This window comes from Dunckerocampus dactyliophorus, chromosome 3 (assembly GCF_027744805.1).
Source record: "Dunckerocampus dactyliophorus isolate RoL2022-P2 chromosome 3, RoL_Ddac_1.1, whole genome shotgun sequence".
NCBI lineage: Eukaryota > Metazoa > Chordata > Actinopteri > Syngnathiformes > Syngnathidae > Dunckerocampus > Dunckerocampus dactyliophorus.
In genome coordinates, this window is record NC_072821.1 from 12,389,909 (window position 1) to 12,412,291 (window position 22,383).

The window sequence follows — 22,383 nt, forward strand, 5'->3', positions numbered from 1 at the left end:
TATTTTCATTTCTTAGGCTGGTTCTTGACTGCACTGCTTCCAGTAGTATATTTGTATTTGCAAGTTTTTGTCCAATCAGATTTCAGTTCTAGGCTTCTATGTCAATCTAATCTGACCAAGACCATCAGAATTAGGAGTGCTGGCCCATGTCACATACACACTACTAGCAATGGGGCTGTTTTTTGGCAACTATTTGTGGTCCATACTTTTGGCAGTTAATTTACCATTGATTTGCCTGTTTTTGTTGTGGTAATTATTAATTTCATGACACAGTATCAACAACTTATAAATATTTTATTCTTGTTGTCCCTTAGCATGATTTTTTTCCATTAGGTACATTTTCCTTTTGTGTCATATCCTGGTTTTGCTGCTGCTGTGTTGATATCGTTGTCACAGTGTCATAGTAGGGTCTGTAGATGTAGAAACCACCCGCAACTCCAAGCACTGCGGCAAAGGCCACCTGTGTGAAAGGTATTTTCTGTCGAAACATGACTTCTTGCAATGCACCGTTCCGATGCTGAGGGCACAAGGTGGTCCTGAAAGCACAACGACGTTACAACACTTTGGAGTGCAAGCTGGGTGTAACATACCTTCCTTGAACAATATCTACAACTCAACACGCTGTGCAATTCTGTTTGACCTGTCCATGGCATCAGAATAAATACATAATTCAACATCTACTGGCACTGTTAAAACTGCTTGAGATGAAATATTATAGACACATTTTATACTGAAAGATAGCGCCGGATATTCCCCCAGACTGTTGTCGTTGCATGTTAGCGTAATAGCTACATGACCTTGCCTTTCAGCTTTCAGAGACCGACATGTTACCAGGAGGTTACTAGTAATAATGTGGTAATTCTGAACTCACCGAGGTAATACCTGAACGGTGTGATTGTACTGACCACCGGGACACAAAAAAAACACGACGCTAGAGCATGCTCAACAAGGAGGCGATAGAACGGTCACTTAACGCCATATTGCAGAGTTTCTTCTTCTTTGTTGGCCAAACTACAATAGTTTAACGTCTCCATCTGCTGGAGAGAAGCATGACGTGGTTTGAGATGACTTCGAACACTAAATGACGCACGTATATCTACTCTATAACACTTAATCTATTCACTTCTATAAGGCATTCCATTGGAATTTAAATTCGCTGTCTAGTTGATGTTGGAATAATTACAATATTTTAAAGGTTTAATTTGAAGGCTAAATATAACGCTGCACCGGATACAGTAGGTGGCGGTATGCATCTTTGACGTCATGGTTGCAACCCGCCAGTAAACAAAAAGAAGAAGAACGCTAAACGCGAAGGCGAGGTAGATTACTTTTTTCCCCGCAAATGTGAAAGTAGTAGACACAATAAGTTAGAATTCCAAAATATAATTAAAAAGTCTAGTGCTTTAGTAGGCTGTTGGTTATAAAGCTGTCGCCTCTATTTCGTGTCAGTTTTGTATCTGCAACACTAGTTTTTTCCTGAGTTATTGGAGTGTAATTTTTGGAGTAATGTTGACTGAGCGAGTGTAGCGATTGCCTAAAGAAACAAAGTCCATATGGAGACTTTTAGACAACGTTTGAGGTTCGGGAGGAAAGAGGAGGATGTGAAACTAAGGAAAAGAAAGTCACTGCTATACATAATCGAAGATCATGATGCCCATAGAAATGGTGGGTTTCCTGATGGCTGTGACGTCATCGTATAGCACACCAGTGATGGAGTACCTGCTTATTACTACGTTTCACTAATAACGAAGTACTTCTTGCTGCATGTAGATGTGCTGAGAGTTGCAGCATTTTCTGTGACTTTCCGGATGATCAACTGCTTCTTAGTTCAGACCAGCTTTGTTCCAGATGAATACTGGCAGTCTCTGGAGGTTGCCCATCACATGGTCTTCAAATATCCTTTGACCTTTATTTAATATATATTTTTCTGTTGTTTTTTAAAAATATATTTAAATAATTATAATGTTATTTTGTTCTCTAGATTATTATTTTATATAATTGTTTTTTTTGGCTATATGCATGATACCATGACTCATACCACCAATTATTTTACAGCAGATTATTTTTTTTTAAGACTAATTCTGTTACATAGTTGATATTACCTTAACAATGTGACTTATGGCCATCTGACCTGGGAATGGAAAGCAGGCATTCGAGGCTTCACCTATCCTCTTTTCTTTGCCTTCATTTACAAACTACTACACTTCTTAAACTGTGACTCAGTTTATCTCTTGGAAAGTTTTTTTTTTGTTTAATGTCTATTGAAGACATTTTTTTTACCACCTGCAGTCAAATGTGTGTTATTCAACCTGGTTTGTTTTTCCCTGCAGATTTGGCTGCCTCGAGTCAGTCAGGCACTCCTAGCTGCATTTGCAGACGTGAAGTTTTTTTTCCTCATAAGAACACTGGAGGGTGAACAAGTTGCAAAATGGACGGTAAATACAACTGATGGATGGATGGATGGGTGGGTGCAAACGTGGTTGCATGTTTATACCGTCTTTAGGCATGGGCCGCTTTCAAGGTATACCGGCATCGTACCGCTCTTATATTTGTCAATAGTGTGACCTGCCACTATGAAATAAATACGTAACATTCATACCGTTAGAATCTCATATTGACCCATGATCGTGTTATTTTGTTTCTTCAGTTCTTCTGCCATCTGTGCTCGTGGTTCACGTGGTTCTGCTGCACCAGGACACTCACCAACAGCATGGAGGCCACTATCACTTGCCTGGCCCTATCCTACTTCCCTCTGCCTGCATCCAAAACACACAGCAGGTCTCCTAAACATGATACACCTCTGTCTCTCTGTGTAATTCATTCCTAGCTAACACAGTGCTTATGGTGTTTTTTTTCTCCCCAGCAAAAAATATCTGATCCTTGTTGCCCTGGTGATTATTGTTCGCCCGACAGCCCTGATTATTTGGCTTCCGCTGTTGATTTACCATTTCTGGCAGGAGGAAAACAAACTGAGACTAGTTTCTCATTACTACATCCCTATTGGGTTTGTGCTTTTAATCTCTTAGCTTCATATTTATTAGGGGTGTAACGGTACACTGAAATGTAATTTCGGTTCGGTTCAGTTTGTTGAATTTTTGGTACAAAAACGGCAGGGAAAAAAAGACAGTTTAAGTCTTATGAGCTGTTTTTGTTGTCATTGTTATATTTGTCCAAACAAAGGTACCTTTAGTTGTAAGAGTGCTCTGATCACTTTTTCCATGACTGTACTTAAAGCCGGCGCTCCCAACACCTGAATATGGACGTAATCTTGTGGCTATAAAAACTCCAATACCATGTGTTACTGTTTTGGCCCCGTCAGAGTTGCTTGCTAGAGGTTGTTTATATGCTGAAGTTATCAGTGTTTGCACTAAGCTGGTTTTCTTTCTTGTAGATGTAACATTCACTGCCGGGTGATGCCTCTTTAAGTGCACTAACATGTTAGACGTCGACACACAACTTTGGATTTATCCACTTGCCTTTGTCCATCTGTAATTTTAACAGGGAAGCCAAAGTGTTCCCAAACAGGAGACCGTAGTGAGATAGGAGGGTCTTCCAGCTCAGGCTTCTTGCTTTCATTTGCCATGATGCCATTTGTCACGCCTGCGAGCTACTAGCGTTCCTCCCCCTCAATCAGTAGTGTCCTACACTCAGAGGCGTCTGTGCGGAAACTCGCCCAAGACTCTAGTCTAGTGGAGCGCTTAGATCACTCTAACAATCAATTTAATGAGAAAAATAGCATAAAATATAACCAAAACGGTACGCAAGTGGACCGAACCGAACATGCAGAACAGAAACGGCTCAATACATCCATGTGAGGTAATGTTTTCTTTCCATCTCTCCAGGGCTTCAGCTGTTGTGATTTCAAGCACAATTGACTGCATCTTCTATGAAAAGGTGAAACGTCTTTTGATGTAGATGCATAACTTATACTGTAGAGATTCAGTATAAGAGATGTATCAAAAAGTCAGATAATAGTGCTCTGTTTTAATTGGCATTGTTACTTTAACACTATGTAAAGGCTGAATATTTATTTTGTTGGTGTGTCTTGTAGTGGACCTTTGTGCAGTTCAACTTCCTGAAGTTTAACGTCTTCCACGGAATAGCAGACTTCTACGGCTCCCACCCCTGGCACTGGTATTTCACACAGGGGTTTGTGGTCATAATCGGCCCCCATCTCCCGTTGTTTCTTCACGGATGCTCCCTGGCTTTCAGAAGATACAGAATCCTGCTGGTGGCAATCGCCTGGACCATCGGTGTGTACAGGTAAAGCATCAATGTGCACTGCAAAAACTGAAATCAAGAGATTGGAGATTTTTTCTTACCAGGCACTTTCTGTCAGAACAATTTGCTTATCTTAGGTAATATGTACTAAAATTTCAGATATACTGTATTCAGTGACAGGCGGTGCATTTGGTACTTGGGCCTTCAGTGCGGACTTATCCGACTTATCCACCTTTTTATCACCATTACTGCATAGCCATTGGGGATGAGCCAGATACTCGTTTTAGACGAGTATCCGTTACGGATAATGCATTTTTGCAGAGTACGAGCATGAAATGAGTACAGCTCGTCATTATCCGTAATCGTGATGAAGGAAAATCTTCACTGGGTAACTACTTGTATATTCGCTCTTCACACTCTGTGATTGGCCAGTCACACACAGCGACCGCCGCTCCCTAGTCAGACTCCCTACAGCCAGAGAGGGGAGTACGCGGTGCATTTGACAAGACAGTTTAAAACGGCTTGTGTCGTGTTTTCGGCAGCTCAGCTCGTATCTAAAGTTACTTGGTAAACTTGTTTCATTACGTATGCGGTGCATTTGTCAAGACAGAGCTGTAAGAAAACTACAGTGAACAAGGCTGACAGATTATTTACCTGTTTGCCATCACTGGATGTTTGCACGAATCACCAACTTCACACAGATCATTAAAAAATAAATAATAAAGTCTTACAGGTCAGATTTAACCCATTTCTGGCCAAACCACACCCACTCAGAGTACAGATATGGATACAGATTTAGATGGGTGAACAGATCCAGACACAGATAGTGGTGTACTTGCTCATCCCTAGTAGCCATTACACAACAAACATGAAAAATATAAAAAACGCAACATGACAACAGATTACAGTTGAGTTGGAGCCTTTCCCAGCTCTTTGGGGGAGAGGTAGGGTACACACTGGACTGGTCGCCAGCCAGTCACAGCACATTAGGAAAAACAACCATTCACACTCATTCACACCTATGGACAGTGCAGAGTCTCCAATTAAACATAGCATAGCTTAACATACCTAAAAGTACTTGGAGAAAACCCACACATGCACAGGGAGAACTTACTACCCCACAGAGATGCCCAGATGAAGATGTGAATCCTTGATCTCCTGACTGTGAACATGCTAACCACTCGTCCATCGCACGGCCCAACTGTTAATATATTAAGAAAAAATATCTTGTTTGTCAACAATAAGGATTTTGACAGTGTGTACTTATAGCCTCTGGATCTATGGTAGATCCTGTGCAGTAGCCGCATCCGAGCCGTAACCAAAGATTCTGCAGGATATTTCTGGAACTGTGACCTGTGAAATATTCATTTGCTTTCAGCACAACTGAGCAAGAGGAGTATACGGTATTAGGGGTTTATATCCTTATATACCCTTTCTTTGCCATTCATACAGAAGAGCAACAGAGGGAAAATGCTGTCCTTTACACTTTCTAGTTACCTGACCGTATGTTATTCTTTTCAGTTTGCTTCCTCACAAGGAGTTCAGATTCATCTACCCTGTGCTTCCACTCTGTATGATCTTTTGTGGTAAGTCCCTATTAAAACATGGCAACAGCCAACGTGTGTTTAACCATTTAACATGTCAGTGGGGTGACCACAGGGTTATCAATGGCTCATATGAGAGCGTGGCGCCCAGCAGCTGCATCTGTTTTGCTAGTGACCAACCTGCTCATAGCTCTCTACACGGGCCTCATTCACCAGCGCGGTGCTCTGGACGTCATGCATCACCTCCAGACACTTTGCCACGTCTCAGAACAGCCACAGCCTGATATTCTCTTCCTCATGCCCTGCCACTCGACCCCTTTCTACAGGTACTGCATGATGGGATATAGAGGTCTCTAACAAACAGCTAATGGTTCTCTTTATGCAGTCACATTCACTGCCCACTAAGGATGAGTTTCCTGGAGTGTCAGCCTAATCTTGGCGAGGGGGCTTACGTGGACAAAGCTGATAGATTCTACAATGACCCTCTTCACTGGCTCAGAGCTTCATTTCCACAAAAGCTCTCACATCCTACTCACTTGGTTCTGTTTGACGTTTTAGAGAAGGTAAACGTGCTAACAAATCTGAGTGTGGGTTGAAAAGTTGACACCTTACTTCATGTTGATGTGTTTTATGTTGTAGGAAATCTCACCGTTTTTGCAAGAGGACAACTTCACAAAGACAACAGAGATGTTTCACACTCACTTTCCATCAGGAAGAGTTGGAAGAAGCATTTTTATTTATGAAAGGCACTGACAACCACTGGAACAATGCATCTTTTAGCCACTATGTCCGATACTGTGCATTAGCTGCTGAGATAAACCTTAAATGCCATGCTTCTGATACAGTTTCATTCTGTCCTATGGGAAAACCAAACATCAAACGGCTAATGATGCACTAAAAGTTTGGTGTGAATTTTTTTTTTATTTTATTTACCTCCCTATATGCTTATTAAAGAACCAACACATTCCAGTTGAGATGAAGCAAAAACAAGAGGTGGAATGTTATAACAGCATGTCAAACAAGCTCATACTTGAAGCTGACAAATCGATAAAACACATACAGTAACTCCTCCCTGTTTTGTTTTTGACTTTCTACACCAGCTTGGGCTGTCACCATTCTGTATTTTCAGAGAAACATCATTTACCATTTATTGGTTGAAACTAAGGTTCAGGGTTCAAATTAACATGTTACTTGTCACGTCTTTTTTAAAGAATTTCCAACTCATTCAAACTATAACAATTGTTAGGGGTGTTTAACGGCATTGTAATTATTGGCTTCGTCATTTAAAATTAACACGTGTCTCATAACTAACCTAATGGCTGAAGTATTTTTTGAAATAGTCTTGGGTAGGAAGGAAAGCTGACAGAATAATGGAATAATGATGCCACGGCATGCCCAGGTCTTGCCCCAGGTGTAAGAGTTCACGTATCTCGGGGTCTTGTTCATGAGTGAGAGAAGGTTGGAGCGTGAGGTCGACAGGCGGATTGGCGCAGTGTCTGCACTAATGCGGTCGGTGTACTGGACCAAAGTTCTCAATTTACCGGTCAATCTACGTTCCCACCCTCACCTATGGTCATGAGTTTTGGGTTATCAATTTTCCTCCAGGGTGACTGGATAGGGTGAGGAGCGCTGTCACCCGGGAGGGGCTCAGAGTAGAGCCGCTGCTCCTTCATATGGAGAGGAGCCAGTTGAGGTGGCTCAGGCATGTACTGTAGTCCTGATGGATCCCGGGTGCCTCCCTGGTGAGGTGTTCCAGGCATGCCCAGCCGGGAGAAGGCCCCAGGGCAGACCTAGGACACGCTGGAGGGATTATGTCTCACAGCTGGCCTGGGAATGCCTTGGTGTCCTCCCGGTGGAACTGGAAGAGTGTTATTTAGATATATTACATATTACACTAATTGATTGTCATCCATAACACAAAGGTAAAACGTGGATGTTGGTATTACCGTCTTTAATGCAATGTGGTCCCTGCATCATTCAAATTTTTTGTATATGGCTCTCGGTGGAAAAAGTTTGGACACCCTTTGTGTATGGGGATTGCTATATGTAATGCATTATTAAGCAGCTCAGAGACAGAATCTCTTCGAATTAACGTGCAATTTGAATTGTAATTCATTTCTCCATGAACCCTGTTGATTTTGAATGATAAACGCTTGAGGTAGTTGGAGATCGAAGGTTAAATCACTGAATTTTGTCAGCACGCTGTTTAAACGTCCAGTCAATTTTCCTTCCCCACCTTTGCAGGACTGTTTTGTAGTTCAATGCCTTTAAAGAGAGTTTTGTTTTTTGTTTTTTTTAAATAGCGATTAATCCCGTACCAAAAATAGAATTCCTTCCCCAAATCAACACCAGCTGGTGAACATTCAGTAGCATCAAAACATATCAACATTGTGCAAACTGACAAACCAGAAAAGGACTTAAGAATTATATAGTTTTTAGTATTTGGGATCAAACGGCATGGGGCCCAGTTCTATTTTGACATCGGCCATGTGTCCATTTCTTCCTGTCCTGCTCCACTTGCGCTCACTGTGAGGCCGCGCTCTTTCTTTCTGCTGTCTACGAGCTTGATGATTCGCTCTTGACTCCTCTCTGGAGTACGAGTCTGGCCGTTCAAGCGGTCCGCTGGGAGATAGGAAAGCAAAAAAAATTAGTCCATGTGGATTAGCTGTATGTTGTATTTATGGAAAACTGACATTTTAATGACTTGTACACACATACAGTATTTGGGTCTCTGGAGTCACCGGCCAATCAAGTGTGAAATGACATAACCATGTCATTTTTATGTGGGCTGCCGATGTAAAATGTGGCTTTCTGCTATCAGAAAATGTGTCTTTCTGCAAGGTGTTCAGATTTTAGCCTTATTATGAAATAAGAAAAGGATTAATTTACATAAGGCAGTGCTCTCAGCTCTCCGCCCATTCTCCTCAAGCGAAGATCTGCCGTTTTCTTCTCTGGTAAGCGACCACATGGAACCACTATCATATCAAGACTAGAGCTAAACAAAGCTGCGGTGCTGGGGCTGCAACGTCTTGACATCAGGGCCAATCCCCTTCTTTCCTCTGATGTTGGGCTGTGGTTTCCTGGGTGAAACTTTTATTTCTTACATTCCTCTCAGTACCGCTCCCTCATTCACTCACCCCTTAAAAACACATCATGCCTGATTGCGCATTCCCCCAAAACTAGCTGCTCTCAACAGTGCTGTAATTCTTGATCCTTGATGTATTTTGACCAAAGCAAGTCACAGACATATTGACACGCTAGATAACGTACTATGTGAAAATAAAAAATGCCATAATATGTCTCTGTTAAAAAGTTAAGCTGCTCACCTGGGCCCGTAGCTCTTTGTGTAAGCCTCTCCAAAGAAGTGCCTGTAGATGAAGTCATCGAGGTTTCCAAAGGCGTCGTTGTCAAGCCCGTGGTATTCATGCATGTCCACTAGGTAGTCCTCCACACCGCTGACAAAGTCAGTGAAGCGCATGCGGTCGTGGATGAAGTACCCGTTGTGAAAGAAGTCGTTAATGAAGCTCTCCAGCTCCTTCCAGTGGTGGAAGTGGTCCACTTCTTGCTGCAAATAGCTCCGCAGCAGCTGGTGGAACTCGTCTGCTCGTATGGGCTCCATGGCTGTGTTGAAGAGGCTCATAGACTCCTGGTAGGCGCAGTCAAACACTCCTCGGCATCCTTTCAGGTTGGCGCTCTGGCCACCTCGCTCTTTATGAACTCTGTCACCTTGTTTTCGTGTGTTGTGGTTGCCGTGGTCGTGTTTGTGATGACACTTTCTTTTCTTGCTGCATTTCTCTTCATAGAATCCTCTGGCCTTGTTGATGAAGGTCGAGGCTGAATCCTTGAAGTGACGGAAAGTCGATTTCACAGAATCAGAGAATTTGCGCAGGTTTTCCTTTACAGCTTCCTTGGCTTTCTTAATCTGCTCATTGTGATGATGGACAAACGCCTTGGTGGAGTTCTTGACTGCATCAAAGGTCTCTTTCACTTTCCCTGACATACCCTCTTTTCGCTTCCTCACTTTGGGTTCTGTGTCTCCTTTGGCCTGGTCTTCCTTCGTTTCCAGGTATAGCCTCTCCCACAGGTCAGAGCGCTGCTGCTCAAAGCCCAGCCTTTTTTCCACTTCCTTCAGGCGGGACTGGAGCTCCTTGGCCTTGGTGTCTGCTTCTCTTCCAGATTCACTGCTGCTCCTCAGCTGACTCATTTCCCTCCTCAGCTCATCTGTAACCTTCCTCTCCTTGTCCAGCTTCTTCCTCAGTGCCAGCACCTCCGCCATAATGTCAGCCCTCTTGCTCTGAAAGTTTCGAACCAGCTCCTTCTCCCCCTCCAGCTCGTCCTTCAGCCTCTGATTTTCGGACAGTAGTGAGTCAGCGCCGGCGTCCTTCGCCTTCAGATCTCGGACTGTGGAGCGCAGGATGCTCAGCTCCTCCTGCAGTGTGGATAGGGTCTTTTCTTCCCGCTGCAGGGAGCTCTTTAGATGCTGGTTTGTGGCTGTCAAAATGTTGCTCTTCTCCTCTTTCTGTCTCAGTGACAATGCTAGGCCATCTCGCTGGGCCTGATTGTGAAGGACAAACAAATAGTGCAATGTCATTAACATAAATAAATACTTTCACCTTCACTGTGACTGATACCAGTATGGGTACTAAATTAGTAAATTTGAATATCATTCAAAATGTATTTGATTTCAGTATGTATTTGATTCCGTTACGAAAAAGAGCTCAGTTAAAGCTGAGGAAGTTTTTGCAGTTCATTTTATGATTACAGAGTGAAAAAGTAGCTTACAATAGTGAGCTTTTTGGGTGGACGGCACTGGGAGCGACAACAAAAGGGGGAGAGAAAGACTGGCAGCGTGTGTGGCGAGGGAACTGTCTGGCTGTTCGCTTCAGCACTTGAAGAGGACGACTTTAGCGGTTTTAGTTCCCAGGAGAGCGACAAGGACAGCAATGAATGACCTTTCTGGTAGGCTACTGTATAACCAGCCGTGTACACCTGTCACGATAATCGATAAATGGATTAATCGAACGATAAATAAAAACAAATTTGATCATTTTGGTCTTGTTTAATTCTGTTTGGGGAATTTAGGTTTTACTGAGCGGCATCATGAGCACAAAGCCTGGTTTTGTTGAGCCACTTTCACAGTATACCCCCATCTTCCTTGATATATACAAATATTTTAGATTTTATTATTTTTTATGTACATTTACCTATCCTGCTCTTCCTCTTCAGTTTCTTGAAATACATTCTGAACATGTAATTTAGTGGTGTGTGTCATTTTTCTACATGTTTGTCACACTTAATGTTTCAGATCAGACCGGCAGCGACAGATTGTCTATTAAGAAAACGGATTGTGGGTTGAGGGAGGAAAAAGGCGAAACACATGCAGAAATCGAGCAGAGACAAAAAATACAGGCAGCTAACACTGTCACAGAGCTTGTCCAGTGGTGGGTGTGCCTTTAGTAGTGACGCGATCGCGAAAGATAGAGGTGACACGGGTGATGTAGACACAAATGCAGTTGACTGTGGCAGCCGAAGCTACAAGCTAGTGGTTAGCGTTGCTGAGCCATGTGACGCAACACCAGAGCCTGACACCAGAAGCAGTTGACAGTCGGGTGACTCAGAACCCAACCCTGATTCTTCTGATGAGTGGCTGCCATCTGGATCGGTCAGCAGCAGGAATTAATCCTAACACCCAGCAGACCCCACCATTACTCTGCTTGAATTTGCAGATTTTTAGTCAAAATCAGTTGGTTTTGCTCAAACTACCCTATGTTCTACCTATCTCTATCTTTCTATGATGAAAGAAGAGAGTCTATAGATAGTTTAAATGTTTATGTAGCCCTAAACCTGGTTTGACTTGCATAAATGGCCGTGGAAAATGTGGGTCCTAGAATGAGACCAGTTGAAAATGCATTCATACAAATAAAGGCCTCTTCTCTAAAAAAACATACTATCTGTCATACATGTCTGGTACTCTGCAGTTGTTTTTATCATATTGCAATATATTGAGGTGAAGAAAGCAGACGTTACCTCAACATGTCCCTGCTGGATGCTGAGCTCCTTGTTCTCTTTGCTTATCTTTTTGATGACGTCTGCCAGCAATGAAATCACCTTGTGATCATCCAAGTCATCCAGGCCACGGTTTTTGCCCTTAACCTACAGGTGAAAAGCAACACAATTTCAGAAAAAAAGACTTCATCAGAGCAAGTTAAACGGTTAATACTTTCATCACACTAGAGGCAAGATGAGCCAGAATGCCAGCGGAATGAAAATTCTTGGGTTTATTTTTAGATACAGTCAAACTTGTCTATAGCGGCCACTAGAGGGAGTCTGCAAAAGTGGCCGCTATAGACAGGTGGCCTCTATAGACAGGTTGGCGTCCAGTTTGAATGTTGACCAGTAGAGGAAAAAAGGAGAGCTTTATGAGACCCTTATTTTGTTTACAAAATTACACAAATGTGACAAAGAGTGCTCTTATTTTGAAGGCCGGAAGGTGTGTTGTGTGTGTTGAGAATGGTAACTGAAGGTTGACACGAGCTGTGTGCAAGAATAAACGTGCCTCTTGTCTTTTTTAACTCAGAACCTGCACATCGTCTGTGGGCATTGTAAAATGGTCCTCACATTAAAGCGATAAAACAACATGGTGAAAATAGTCTCAAAAAAACTCTCAATAAAACTCATCCAGCTTGAGTTGCACGCACACACGCAAACATAGATGCATTAGCATGCTCTGCTAAACTAAGCTAACCCCGCTAGCTTCCATTCACAATCCGTAACAGAGTTTTTATGGGATATAATTGGATGAATATTGGAGACTCTTGCATCAAACTGTGCTTTGTTCACAAACAGCTGTCCGTGAAGTGGCCAGAGCAGAGGAGCAAAGATGGTGAGGTGGGTCTTTAGCTTCCTGTAGTGCCCTGTGTATAGCCATAATGCGGACACTACTTTCTACCAGAAGATCTGTCCGACGCGTTGCTTATGGGTGCTTCCACTTCGCACACCACAGTGTGTAGTCCATCATCATTTAATGTTTGTCTGTAGGACTGAACCAAGAACTCGTCTGACCATACAAATCATACATTCCCATAGTCCACCATAATGAGAAGCAGCCGGTGGAGTGAAACTCCAATGTATTCCCCTTTTAGTCAGGACCCTATGCAGATACGGCCTCCCTTAACTCTCTTTCAGATCCCACAAAATTTGTTCCATTATCTGAGTACCTGTTAGCCACTTGGCCTCGTCGACTGTCTTCGGATGGCGTTGATATAGGCATTTGTGTCCAGAGATGAGGCCACTTCAAGATGGACAGCTCTGCTAGCCATACAGGTGAAAATCACCCCATATCTCTTACAAAAGGACACAGCCTCTTCTAACTTCGATAGGACCGAAGTAATCCACTCCAACATTCGTGAAAGGAGTCTGGCAAAACTCTTTCAGGGGGAAGGTCAGACATTAGCAGTTCATGCAGACATTAAGACGTCTGCATGAACTGCATTTGGATATGATTTTTCTTACTGCCGAGCTTGCCTTTGTAATCCAGAATCTAATCCTCAAAATAGACAGTGCATGTTTTCTGCCTCCATGATCCACGTGTTTGTGAATATGTTCTAGGGTGAGTGACGAAATGTGTAGATCTTTGGACAAAATGACGGGATACCTCGACTCTTCAGGCCTGGACACTTTACTCAGTCTTCTGCCAACTCTCCACAGTCCTTCATCCAGGTAGGGGTCCAGTTTATAGATTTCACTCCTCCGTGTGACAGCCTTTCCAGACATCAACTCTCCGACTTCCTCTTGAAAGCTTTGATTCCGGAGGTACCGAACAATGGCAAGCTTCGCCTCTCTCAGTTCCTGCAGAGACAAGTACTGCTCACTCCCTTGGATTGACTTCAAACTGGTTCTGAACTCTCCCCCTCCACCCTTTAGTTCTTCTTTAGGAACATCTCTCTTCTTCTGGTTCAACTCAACGGACACGCAACAACCAGGCCACGGAAACCTTTTGTGAATGCCAGTCAGAAAAGTGGGTGATCAAATGATCGGTCGGAGAGCAGGATTTCTTTACGGCGGCATTGACGACTGCCTCTCGTTTGACTTCCGGGTCGTCCACATCTATGGCATTGTCCACGACTGACACAGGCCATTCCCTTTCAGGTTTTGATAGAAACTTGGGACCTTCAATCCATCTGGTGTTCTGCAGCAGGTCGTTCAGCAGGTGCCACATCGGCTGGACTCTCTTTGGTTTTCACGTAACGCCACTGGAACACTCCAGATGTTTCGCTAATGGTCAAACTTCGATTGGCCACAAAAGGTATGGTAACGCTTGTCCTCATTGCATACATACTTCAGGACAGAAGTGCTGTCTGTCCAAAACACTGATGGACTCAACTGCAACTGCAACTCTGACCTCAACATCGGATCCATCCTGGCAACCAGAACTGTAGCAGTTAACTCTAACCGAGGAATGGTAACACTCGCCAACTGTGTAACTCTTGCCTTTCCAAGAAGAAACGAAACATAAATGTGATTTCTCTGGTTTTCCATTGTGATACAGGTTAACACACCAAATCCATTTTCACTGGTAAAAATGATGTAGTTGAGCAGAGGTTAGTAGTCCAAAATTCTGCGGCTTAAATGCATCTTTTAATCTCAAATGCGGACAGTTTCTCCAAATCCATCAGCCAATTTTTCCAACATTTTTTTATGTCCACTAGCACAACGTCATCCCAGCCGCAGGTTCTCCTACAGAGCTCTTGCAGTAGCATCTTAACTGGCAGGATGACTGGTGCCAAAAGTCCTAGGAGGTCATAAATGGAACTGATGATGAACAACACTCTTCTCCTTGTGTATGGTTGTTCTTTTACTGCCATCCGAAACTTAAAGGAGTCTGTCTCCACACACCACTCTAGTCCAAGCACTCTTTCTAACAGAAGCTGATCACGGTCCAAGTCCAAATTTTCCCATCTTTTAGCACGATGCTCCGTGGTCACCGTCTGCAACACTTTTTGCTGTTGCTGATCCATTTTGTCAGCATGAATCCTCCTCTGTGGCAAATAACTGTTAGAGCCTTCACCATATCCACAGCTTCCTGCTCCGAAAGCATGCTTTTCAGACGGTCCTCGACATAGAGGTTTTTCTTTATTGTGTCAGTCACTGTTGGGGCAAACTCAGCGGAGTTGTCTTCTGCCATTTTCAAAAGACCATAGCTAGCACAACTTGGAGATGACACAGCACCAAAAGGATGCACAGTCATCCTGTACTCCTGGACATCATGGCTGACATCCCCATCTGGCCACCACAAAATGCGCAAGCAATCCTTGTCTTTATCAGCAACTCCAAACTGATAAAACAGGTTATACAGGTACTGTATATCTCCCATGATAGCAACTGGTTCTTGACGAAATCTGGTAACAACTCCCAGAAGTGAGCTAGTCAGGTTAGGTCCAAAACATGGTGGTCAATGTTGTTCCTATAAATTCTGCTCCGCAGTCAAAGCACACGCGCAGCTTGCCCTTTTTGGGATGGTAAACACCATGATGAGGTATATACCACAACCTTCCATCCTCCCGTTGCAACTGACCAAGCGGGACCTTTTCGGCGTGGCCCTTGTCAAATACGTCTCTAAAGAATTTGATGTATTCTTTATGGAACTGCTCATCTTTCCTGAACCTTTGCTTCAAACTAAGTTGTCTTTGCTTAACCATGGTGAGGTTCTTTGGAAGACAGATTTGCTCATGTTTCAGTGGCAATTTCAATCTGTAATGGCCATCTTGTAAAACAACGGACTTCTCCATAATATCTAAAAACTTGAGGACTTCCCTTGACATCGCCCTCTGTTCCATTTCTCGGCCATAAAATCATACTTGTATTGACGGTTAAACATTTCTTCCAGAGTACTGACCGAGATCCTGTTTACAGTGGTCATATGAAGTCCTGTCTTGGATACTATCCTTTCAGAGTCCTGCAGAGGACCATTCACCACCCATCCCAACACAGTCTTTATTACAAATGGACCATTCCCACGACTGTTTATTACATTCCATGGTTCAACCAATGTAGGTGCATTGGTTCCGATCAACAAGTCGACATTGGCATTTACAGTTGGAAGCAAGACAAGGCCACTCTTGAGTCCTCTTGAGTTGTTGAGTGGTATTCTTGTTCACCGGCATCTCCTTTTGTGTGAGAACCTCAGGAAGTTCATAGAAAAGGTCCCCATTCACACCTGCCACTTCCAGACCATTAAGTGCTTGAGCACAAATTACCTTCTGCTGACCCATTGTGGTTAAAAGTAAATTCAATTTTTTCCCAGTGACGTCCAGTTGAAAGGTTTCTGTAGAGGACGTGAGAATAGGTGAGGCCTCTTTGCTAGTAGACCGTTTAATGTCGATGCTCACTACTTGCTACCAGAAGATCTGTCCGACGCGTTGCTTACAAGTGAGGTGTAAATCGAAATTCTCCAGACTTGTAATTGAGGTATAAAAAAATGCACTTACAGCTTTATTGAAGTTCCTTTAAAATTCCATAGAGTAAAAGTCAGTGCTCAAAATATCAAGGTCCATATCATTCACATTGTACACCTCCCGCCAATGGTCAAACACTGTTGCTTCCTTCCAGTAGGTGGTGGAAAGACCACCACCTAAATATCCCCCCAAACAGCACCCTCTAGCGACCAAACAAGTAGTGAAACTCAATGAATACAGACACAAATAGAATACAGTTTTGGCTCTAACACTCCCTAAAAACAAAAGATCTTTCCATTGCTGCATTTACTCTGGTTTAGATATGCAACACTTACATCTGAATTCTTACATTCGGGCTGCCACTTTTTAAAAAAAATCGACAAATGATACTGAGCGGAGGTCACCGATTACCACTAGAGAAGCAGCAAGTTGCTATACATGGACTTCCTTGTTGTGACGCAAGAAATTCAAAAGACGTCCTCGTACCCAACCAGTCATTCAATTTAGGAGTGAGGTAAAAATTAGACCAGAGATAACTTAAAAACACACCAACCACATCATATGGCAGATCCACATTAAGCAGAACAAGAGTACAACATTTTAAACATAAAGTTGGTCCTCGGTTTACGAACAAGTTCAATACAGCCTTACAATACAATGTTCATCCTTAATGATAGTTGCGATAGTCTCGTGACTGAAACAATGAGGCCAATATTGAGCAAATAGTGTGTTCTTCCGCTGCCACCGCATGCTGCAACTGCAACTAGTCTCATCTTTTGGACCAAAATGATGTTTTTAGTTAATTTATGGGAGTGTGTTCATAACCACGAAATGTCATAATACTGAGGACCACCTGTATACATAAGTCTGAAAGGTTGCAAATATAGGATAGAAATGATTTGCAATTATAGCGCCCTATGTTGACTTTGTTGTGGGATGGGTGGGCCGAAATTTGATGTTGACTTACGTGATACTGAAGCAGATCCCTCACACTTTCCATCTCGTTTACTCTGTCTGCTGTCTTTAGTCTTTCTTGTACTTGCATGGTGCCTGTGAACGAGACAATATGATGGTAGCAGGGACACATAAAAACCTGAACAATGGTCGCAAGTTAAATAATTCAATGGTACCATAAAAGTGCCCAAAGCCCATGCTGACGGCTACAATGAGGGCGAGCAGGACGCACATGTTGAGGGTTCCGCTGCCCTGGATTCGCAGTGCCGCAGGTCGGCTTTGACTTTGCTCCGCCTCCTGCTTCTCTTCCTTGATCTCCTCCTCTTCCTCCTCGCTAGGACCTGACTCCACTGTCGTCTCCTCTTCCTCACAGGACTCTGTCATGGTTGTCGTATTCTTCCTCAATCTTCGCCTTCGCACCACCATACTTGGTACCGCTTCGTCCTCGCTGCTGCTGGAGACTGTGGCTGCAGGCAACGGCTTCGTCGGAAAAACTTCACAGGGGAGTATGTAAAGTTAAAGTGGTAGATATGAGGTCGATATGGGTATAACGGCTGAAAGCATGCATGCACGTTACCAAAATAGTTCTATCCGTATAATTTAGGCCAACATATAAAGTGAGGAAAAATGTAATCTCTACCATCATCCAGCAGTCATTTCTTGATTAGTGTTTGATTTCAACAAACAGCTTTTCATAAATTAGAGATGCATGCCTTCTGACTTAGTGAAATGTAATTTCAGTATTTTACATTTTATACTGCAGACATTTAAAAAAAGACTTATTTAAGACTTATTTTTATAACTCAAGTAACAGCTTTCGTATGTGCAAAATATTTTAAAAGCTTAGTAAAATTCCATGCGCATTTGTTATTAATTTCTTTTATTACAAAAAAGATTATCAGCTACACGAAGAAAAGAGCCACACAAATAACACCAAAATGGTGAAGAACTACACATCAACTACTTTCTACAAAGGAGTATGAGGGCCACACTGAAAAGACAAAACTAGTAAACTTTGGTTATGTACTGTGTATCTGTATGAGAGGGAAGTCATGGTAAAACATGATAATGTTACTAAAATAAAGTCACATTTTTACAAGACAAAAGTTACAACATTACAAGAATAAAGTTGCATCTGAGATCACTGGTGTCAGTCACTGTGTGAGTGACAGGAAGAAAAGCTCTGACTTCCTTGGGGAGAAGTCATTTGGTGCCACCTGTTTTGTATAAATCTCTCGACACTAAATATTAGCAGACCTGCCCTTTTCAGACTTTTTTTCTAAGGAAAAAACGCTTTTATGTTTCACTTGACATTCTCGTACCATGACAGCCTTTTTTCTTTTTTCTCATGTGGCCTGACTACGCCTTTGGAGGAGCAACTGAACATGCATAAGTGTTGTCTTCTTGATTATTGATTAGTTTGTGAACAAGCTTTGCATGTCACACTTCAAACCAGGCCACCTGTAAAAGTGTGACCTCTAGTGAGCTGACTTCGCAGTTGGCAGCCTAAGTTCATGAGACTCCGCGTAAGTCTCCAGTGACTCGAACTCACACCTTCTTTGGCGACACACAACAAGGAAAATATGATTCTCTGTCACATTGTGTCAAAATGTGGTCAGTTAGACTGCAACTAAAACAACAGCATAATGGCAGACATAGTGTGAAACTGTGAGGTCCTACCAGGCTCCCCAGTTGTGAAGGCATACTGGCTGCTGCACGACGTCCCCAGATTAAATCCCTCATTGGCAGTCACCACCGGCGCCTCCTCCACACCGCCACACTCATCCTCCCTTAGCTCGTTCAGAGTCACAATGTCGGATTGCTCACTGGAGGACAACACGGTGACACATTCCTCCAGTGCGGCATCAGCTACAGCCTGTATGTGGAAAGTTCAAGACCATTTGTACACAAAGTGGCCACCAGCTAGGTTTTACAATGGTGCGCTCACCTCTGAGGTGTGCAGTGTATCATCCATGGTTTGTTCTCCTACAGTGTCTTCAAGTGAGCCATCAAGTTTGTCTTCATTGTATCCGGCTGCAAAGATAAATACCAGTTCTCACTTCATTTGCTAACCATTTTTACAGAAAAGCCTATTCAGTCATTTAAAATCATGAAACAAATACATTTTTCAATGGCTAAAGGGTTATTCAAGTAAGATTCGTACGAGCAGAAGCTGACGTGAGAGTGTCCTGCAGTTCTGCATCCACCACAGGGGGGCGCTCTAAGGGATCAGCTCCATGTTGTCCAGTGGCCTCTGACACTAAAGTCTCTATATCAGAACCCTGTAACCACAACAATACATTAAACAATAATTCAATGGATGGTGCTAGTTTTGACATGTCATTTCTCAACAGATCTTCTAGATTTTCCAATAAACATGTGAATATTATCGATCTCAATCTATTTGAAAGAAGACCAACAACCAACCAGCTTGTTAATAAAACGTGGTTAGCTTTAGTAGCACAAGATATGGTCAGAGGCATCTTCAGCTTGCTTTAAAGAAATGCTCTTTATTTGAAACCGATGAGCCATCAACACTGCACAGATACACAGAACAGAAGCCTCAATGAGTTGTGTGCGGCAGCTGTCATGCGACCACATTGAAAAAATTCAGCGTTAAGCCTCTCGGTTCTGAGTTTATGATTGAAAAGCTTTACTAAGATTTTATCCCCAAACTTGTTGTTTTGTGTTGGTCAGCTGATCTAATCTGAAGAAAAGTTTAATTTGTATATTTTAATCTTTTTGATTTGCACTATTTGTTTATCTGAAGAGTTAAATAAGAGCAACTGGACTCGTTTGTCTTAAGATGGCCCTCTCATTCGGGTCCATATTCAATTGCTCCTAAGATATACTAATGCTGAAAACCTTTAGACACTTTTTTGTTCAAACTTTTTTTTTTTTTAATAAATAAGAGCTTCTTTGAAGTACTGTAATTCATGTTTGTACACTTTTCATGTCATATGGGACAACGTCTATAAAACCATGAACATTTATTTTATCGTAAAACATTTAATTCTATGTAAAAGTGACAAATCTAACAAGCAAAAGTCAGATGGTGAAAACAGCAAGTCAGGTAGCTCAAGGTATACTATACACCTTCAAACCTTCTGCTCGATATTATACACTCTAATAGCGTAGTGTATTATTTCAATCTAATAACTTCTTACAGGGACCTTCAGGGCACACACACTCACATAACACAATCAGCGTTGCGCAACACTTACATATGATTGCAGGAAAACTACGAGGAGAGACACAACAGATTCATTGTTCTCACTCACACCAGCTTAACACTCACTTTCACGTAAACCTTCACTGTCCAGGCACACAAGCATACGTTTCACTTTCTCGAGGGGTGTGGCAACTGCTATATATACTCTGTACTTTCATTCTGGGCTCTTTCCTCTGTTTTGCAGAATCCAGCGCTATAATCAAATATCCATTCGTCCATCATTTTCTATGCCGCTCGTCCTCACTAGGGTCGTGGGGGTATGCTTTTCTCCGGGTACTCCGGTGTCCTCCCACATTCCAAAACCATGCATGTTAGGTTAATTGGCGACTCTAAATTGTCCATAGGTATGAATGGTTGTTTGTCTATACGTGCCCTGTGATTGGCTGGCGACTAGTCCAGGGTGTACCCGCCTGGGATAGGCTCCAGCATGCCCCCGCGACCCTAATGAGAAGCAGCAGCATAGAAAATGGATGGATGGATATTGTTGGTAATGGAAACTAACCCCTCCTACAAATACCAGGTTTTCCTGTATTCCTTAGACGTATATCAATTTTTATACACTTCACTTTTTCACACCTGTATGCAGATAAAAAATGTATTTTAGTGTGTCCGAGTGCATCAGGAATAAGAATGTATTTTTACAGCTGCCACAGCTTTTGTGTGTTCTTTATTTTAGTACTTTGGCTGCTTTGTGGAGTATAATGATTTCTATTACCTCAATACTAATGATGCTCCAACCACAGGATGACTCGGTATCACTTGCCGTATCTGACATTATGTCAGTTGTCTGCAACACTGCAGAATCTACAGGAGAAGAGTTTCATTACAAAGAAACATTACAATTGTTGTTACACACTTACAGTTTCAACAACATACAAATAGATTGGTTCGAGTATTGCAAATGGCCTTGATTCTTATGACATAAATGTATCATCACACTGGAGATTACCTCTAAAAGTGTAAATCTTTGTATTTTATGTCATAAGGCACCATGACCTGTCACAGTGCCCCCCATACGCGATCGACCAAGTCAGTTGTTAATGTCATTCCAGTTCATGAAGTTTAAGCTTACACACATACTACCATTACATTTGAATGAAATAGGATACAACAGAACAGTTGACGTTTGGTTCGAGTATTGTCACGCTGATTTTACCTTGATTACCTGGTTCTAACGACACATTACTGCGTACCCTCGCAAATATATACAGACAACGTTTATTCGCGTAAGCTACAAAGTTACACGGTGCTTTAATGGAAAGTGGGGGGAAAAGTAATCATACCACCTTTGTTTTGTGTCCAACGATGATGCAGCTGTTTACAGGCTGGCGGATAGTTGTTGCAGTATGCCCGGGCCCAAGTTATCCGCTAACATCAACACAAAGCGGGTATTGTACGGGAAATGTAGTTCAATGGCAGGAAAAAAGCTCGAACAGTGTAATCAAAACGCCAAGCTAGCAAAACTTCATTTCCCATAAGCCTCCTGGGTGATAAAACGAGTTGAGCGAGGGTGGTGCCAACCCTGTAGAAACGACAATAACTTTGAAAACATAAACAAGGAAACGTGACGAAACAGCACACAGTATTTCCAAAAACGGACTGATAAAAAAACTGCATTTCCATTGTGTTTTACCATCAACAAACCCCAAAAATTAAAAGCCTCCACCCGGGAGCACGTGCGGTGTTTTGTTTTGGCCAGAGAGCTTGGTCACGTGACGGGTGGTCACGGAAGCGAGTTGCGCACACCATATTGGGTGTACTGAGTAAAGTTACACGTGTCATGATTATATTATTTAAAAATGAAATAATGCTTTTGGACACAAACTATGCAATAATGTTATTAACCCATATATTTGTAGTGTTCCTAAATGGGACATCGTTTGAGTTCCTTACTTATTTCGTTCCATAGTTTTACTTCATGTATTGACATGAGGTACGTTTTTAGCGCTCTGACGTATACTGTCTTGTAGAAATGTAC

The 22,383-nt window shown here is 42.5% G+C and overlaps 3 protein-coding genes across 4 annotated transcripts; 1 reads left to right on the plus strand and 2 right to left on the minus strand.

Moving 5' to 3' along the window:
* Positions 1-282: 282 nt before the first annotated feature.
* LOC129178414 (protein PIGBOS1) lies at positions 283-1,166 on the minus strand. The gene is made up of 2 exons (XM_054770642.1): positions 872-1,166; positions 283-536 (listed from the first exon to the last, which is right to left on the minus strand). The coding sequence occupies exon 2, from the start codon at positions 488-490 to the stop codon at positions 311-313; it is 180 nt and encodes a 59-aa protein (XP_054626617.1). The 5' UTR covers positions 491-536; positions 872-1,166; the 3' UTR covers positions 283-310.
* Positions 743-7,864, plus strand: pigb (phosphatidylinositol glycan anchor biosynthesis, class B). 2 transcript variants are annotated; one of them, XM_054770632.1, is made up of 12 exons: positions 743-1,665; positions 1,771-1,894; positions 2,117-2,233; positions 2,330-2,435; positions 2,648-2,778; positions 2,864-3,004; positions 3,843-3,894; positions 4,052-4,263; positions 5,743-5,807; positions 5,881-6,091; positions 6,151-6,328; positions 6,405-7,864. In XM_054770632.1, the coding sequence occupies exons 1-12, from the start codon at positions 1,554-1,556 to the stop codon at positions 6,516-6,518; spliced, it is 1,563 nt and encodes a 520-aa protein (XP_054626607.1). In that variant the 5' UTR covers positions 743-1,553; the 3' UTR covers positions 6,519-7,864. The 2 variants fall into 2 exon arrangements, with proteins under 2 accessions (XP_054626607.1, XP_054626608.1); XM_054770633.1 differs by lacking the exons at positions 1,771-1,894; positions 2,117-2,233 and having other exon boundaries at positions 744-1,665; positions 2,331-2,435.
* ccpg1 (cell cycle progression 1) lies at positions 5,880-22,067 on the minus strand. The gene is made up of 10 exons (XM_054770631.1): positions 21,692-22,067; positions 21,121-21,209; positions 19,338-19,455; positions 19,122-19,207; positions 18,854-19,049; positions 17,350-17,667; positions 17,187-17,269; positions 11,793-11,918; positions 9,092-10,320; positions 5,880-8,387 (listed from the first exon to the last, which is right to left on the minus strand). The coding sequence occupies exons 2-10, from the start codon at positions 21,178-21,180 to the stop codon at positions 8,201-8,203; spliced, it is 2,403 nt and encodes an 800-aa protein (XP_054626606.1). The 5' UTR covers positions 21,181-21,209; positions 21,692-22,067; the 3' UTR covers positions 5,880-8,200.
* Positions 22,068-22,383: the final 316 nt, after the last annotated feature.

What these genes read in the sequence shown, in the direction of transcription:
- LOC129178414 (XM_054770642.1), bottom strand. Translation starts at nt 490, where the DNA reads ATGTTTCGACAGAAAATACCTTTCACACAGGTGGCCTTTGCCGCAGTG.
- pigb (XM_054770632.1), top strand. Translation starts at nt 1,554, where the DNA reads ATGGAGACTTTTAGACAACGTTTGAGGTTCGGGAGGAAAGAGGAGGAT. An exon ending in CACTCGACCCCTTTCTACAG is followed by an intron (nt 6,092 to 6,150) that starts GTACTGCATGAT and finishes CTCTTTATGCAG; the next exon opens with TCACATTCACTGCCCACTAA. An exon ending in TGTTTGACGTTTTAGAGAAG is followed by an intron (nt 6,329 to 6,404) that starts GTAAACGTGCTA and finishes TTTATGTTGTAG; the next exon opens with GAAATCTCACCGTTTTTGCA.
- ccpg1 (XM_054770631.1), bottom strand. Translation starts at nt 21,180, where the DNA reads ATGTCAGATACGGCAAGTGATACCGAGTCATCCTGTGGTTGGAGCATC. An exon ending in CTTCACAACTGGGGAGCCTG is followed by an intron (nt 17,668 to 18,853) that starts GTAGGACCTCAC and finishes TCCCCTGTGAAG; the next exon opens with TTTTTCCGACGAAGCCGTTG. An exon ending in GGGCTTTGGGCACTTTTATG is followed by an intron (nt 17,270 to 17,349) that starts GTACCATTGAAT and finishes TCTCGTTCACAG; the next exon opens with GCACCATGCAAGTACAAGAA.